Genomic DNA, 1,674 nt, shown 5'->3' on the forward strand with positions numbered 1-1,674 from the left:
ACTCATTCATCATTGCAGGAACGTCACAGCCAAATAATCTGGATACAACAGTTTGGGGGAATTTCTGAGCAGAGTCAATATCTCATAAAAGAAAGTTGACATGATACATTTTTATATATTATAAAATAACATCTATGTTTTTATCACTTACATTACGAATTGATTTGTTTGATATTGCTTTTCTTCGACAGACATTCACAAAAGTAAACACAAAAGGCCTTGAGAAGATTTTCAAACTAGATATTTTCCTCCTGTATTTCCTGAGAGACAACCAGAAAGCAAATAAAGTCTTACAGAAGCAACTCTCTGCTATTGGCTGCACGGTGGAGTTGGATTTTGTCGAAGAGGAGGCAGTGGTTAGGAGAGATATTGAGAAGGGCCCTGGAGGAGCCTTCAGTATGGCAGAGAAATGGGAGATACAGGTGGATCGGGTCTTCATCGGTCTTACCGAGAGCTACCTCTGCTACACTGTGGTTGAGCAAAAAAAACTCACAATCCTACTGCAGGACCTCTCCTTTGTGACAGACGATATCAAAGTGTACAGCGAGAGCGGTTATGTTGTGGTTGTGGGAGAGGTTGAGGCTGTGAATGAGAGGATTTCAATCCTGGAAAAGAGTCTGCCAACCCGGAAAGAATTGCCAATTGCGGAGAAGCGGTTCAAACTGGTGGAAGAAGAGTTCTGTCGAGAAATGCGTGCGCATTGTTCAAAAGTAAAAATCCACATAGGACATGCTATGATCACTTTGGATGGCCCTGACATGGAGGTGCAGTCAGGAGCTACGAAACTTGATGAACTAATCAAAAAGGTAAAGGAAAAGAGAGTTAAACTCTGCGCAGCTTTAATGGACTTTATAACGTCCAGTGATGTCATCTCCAAGTACAAGGCTCGCTTCCAGCAGAGCCTCAGAAGTCCCGTTTCCCTAGAGGCGGGGTCCGACCTGGTCCTGTCCAGCTTGTCCTCTAATGCCCTGGACGAGGCCGAGGTAGCGATGCAGAGAGACCTTACTGTGGACGATGTGCCGCTGCAGGGAGCTGCAGCTGTACCTCCAGACCTAAACATCGTGAAGGACATCCTCAACAAAGTCAAGAACAAGGCCAACTCTCCAGAGCTCAGAGTGAACGTCAGCTTCATCCCAGAAGTCAGTGGAACCGCAACCGCCAAAGTACGACTGGTGGGCTACCGTGAAAATGTGAACAAGCTCAAAGAGGTTCTGCATGACTACCAGATGAACCAAGTCGAGACACAAGAGATGCTGAACCTACCGCATCCTGAACTGCTTGACTGTTTTCATAAATTTTTAAGCCTGATTGGCATGAAGCAGACCAAGGTGACCTTGAAGACCTCCCCATTGCCACACCCATGTGTGCTCGTGTCTGGTCCCCGTTGTCTGGTCCAGGAGACCCAGCAGGCCCTAATCTCAGCTCTAGCCAGTCTGATGTCAGACACGTTGGTTCTAGATGGACCAGGGGCTCAACGGTACTTCCAAGCAGAGGGTAGAGTTGGCAAGGAGCTGGTAGAGAGCTCCTGTCAGGTTCTAATCAGGGAACAGCAAAGTGTGTACTCTCCAATTGTGGAAACTATACCACGAAGCATCAGCAGCCCCAACATCTTTGCCAGCAGCACCAGCCTCTTCCCCAGCAGCACCAGCCACTTCCCCAGCAGCACCAGCCACT

At 47.6% G+C, this 1,674-nt stretch overlaps 1 protein-coding gene across 1 annotated transcript in view; it reads left to right on the plus strand.

The window, feature by feature from the left end:
• Positions 1-398: 398 nt before the first annotated feature.
• Positions 399-1,674, plus strand: part of LOC116385455 (protein mono-ADP-ribosyltransferase PARP14-like) — a 7,435-nt gene continuing 6,159 nt past the window's right edge. The window contains exon 1 of the mRNA XM_031850953.1: positions 399-1,477. Coding sequence (XP_031706813.1) covers positions 399-1,477 — 1,079 coding nt within the window. The remainder of the gene's footprint in view (positions 1,478-1,674) is intronic.

Source organism: Anarrhichthys ocellatus, unplaced genomic scaffold (assembly GCF_004355925.1).
Source record: "Anarrhichthys ocellatus isolate YVR2014 unplaced genomic scaffold, GSC_Weel_1.0 scaffold11, whole genome shotgun sequence".
NCBI classification, from domain to species: Eukaryota; Metazoa; Chordata; class Actinopteri; order Perciformes; family Anarhichadidae; genus Anarrhichthys; species Anarrhichthys ocellatus.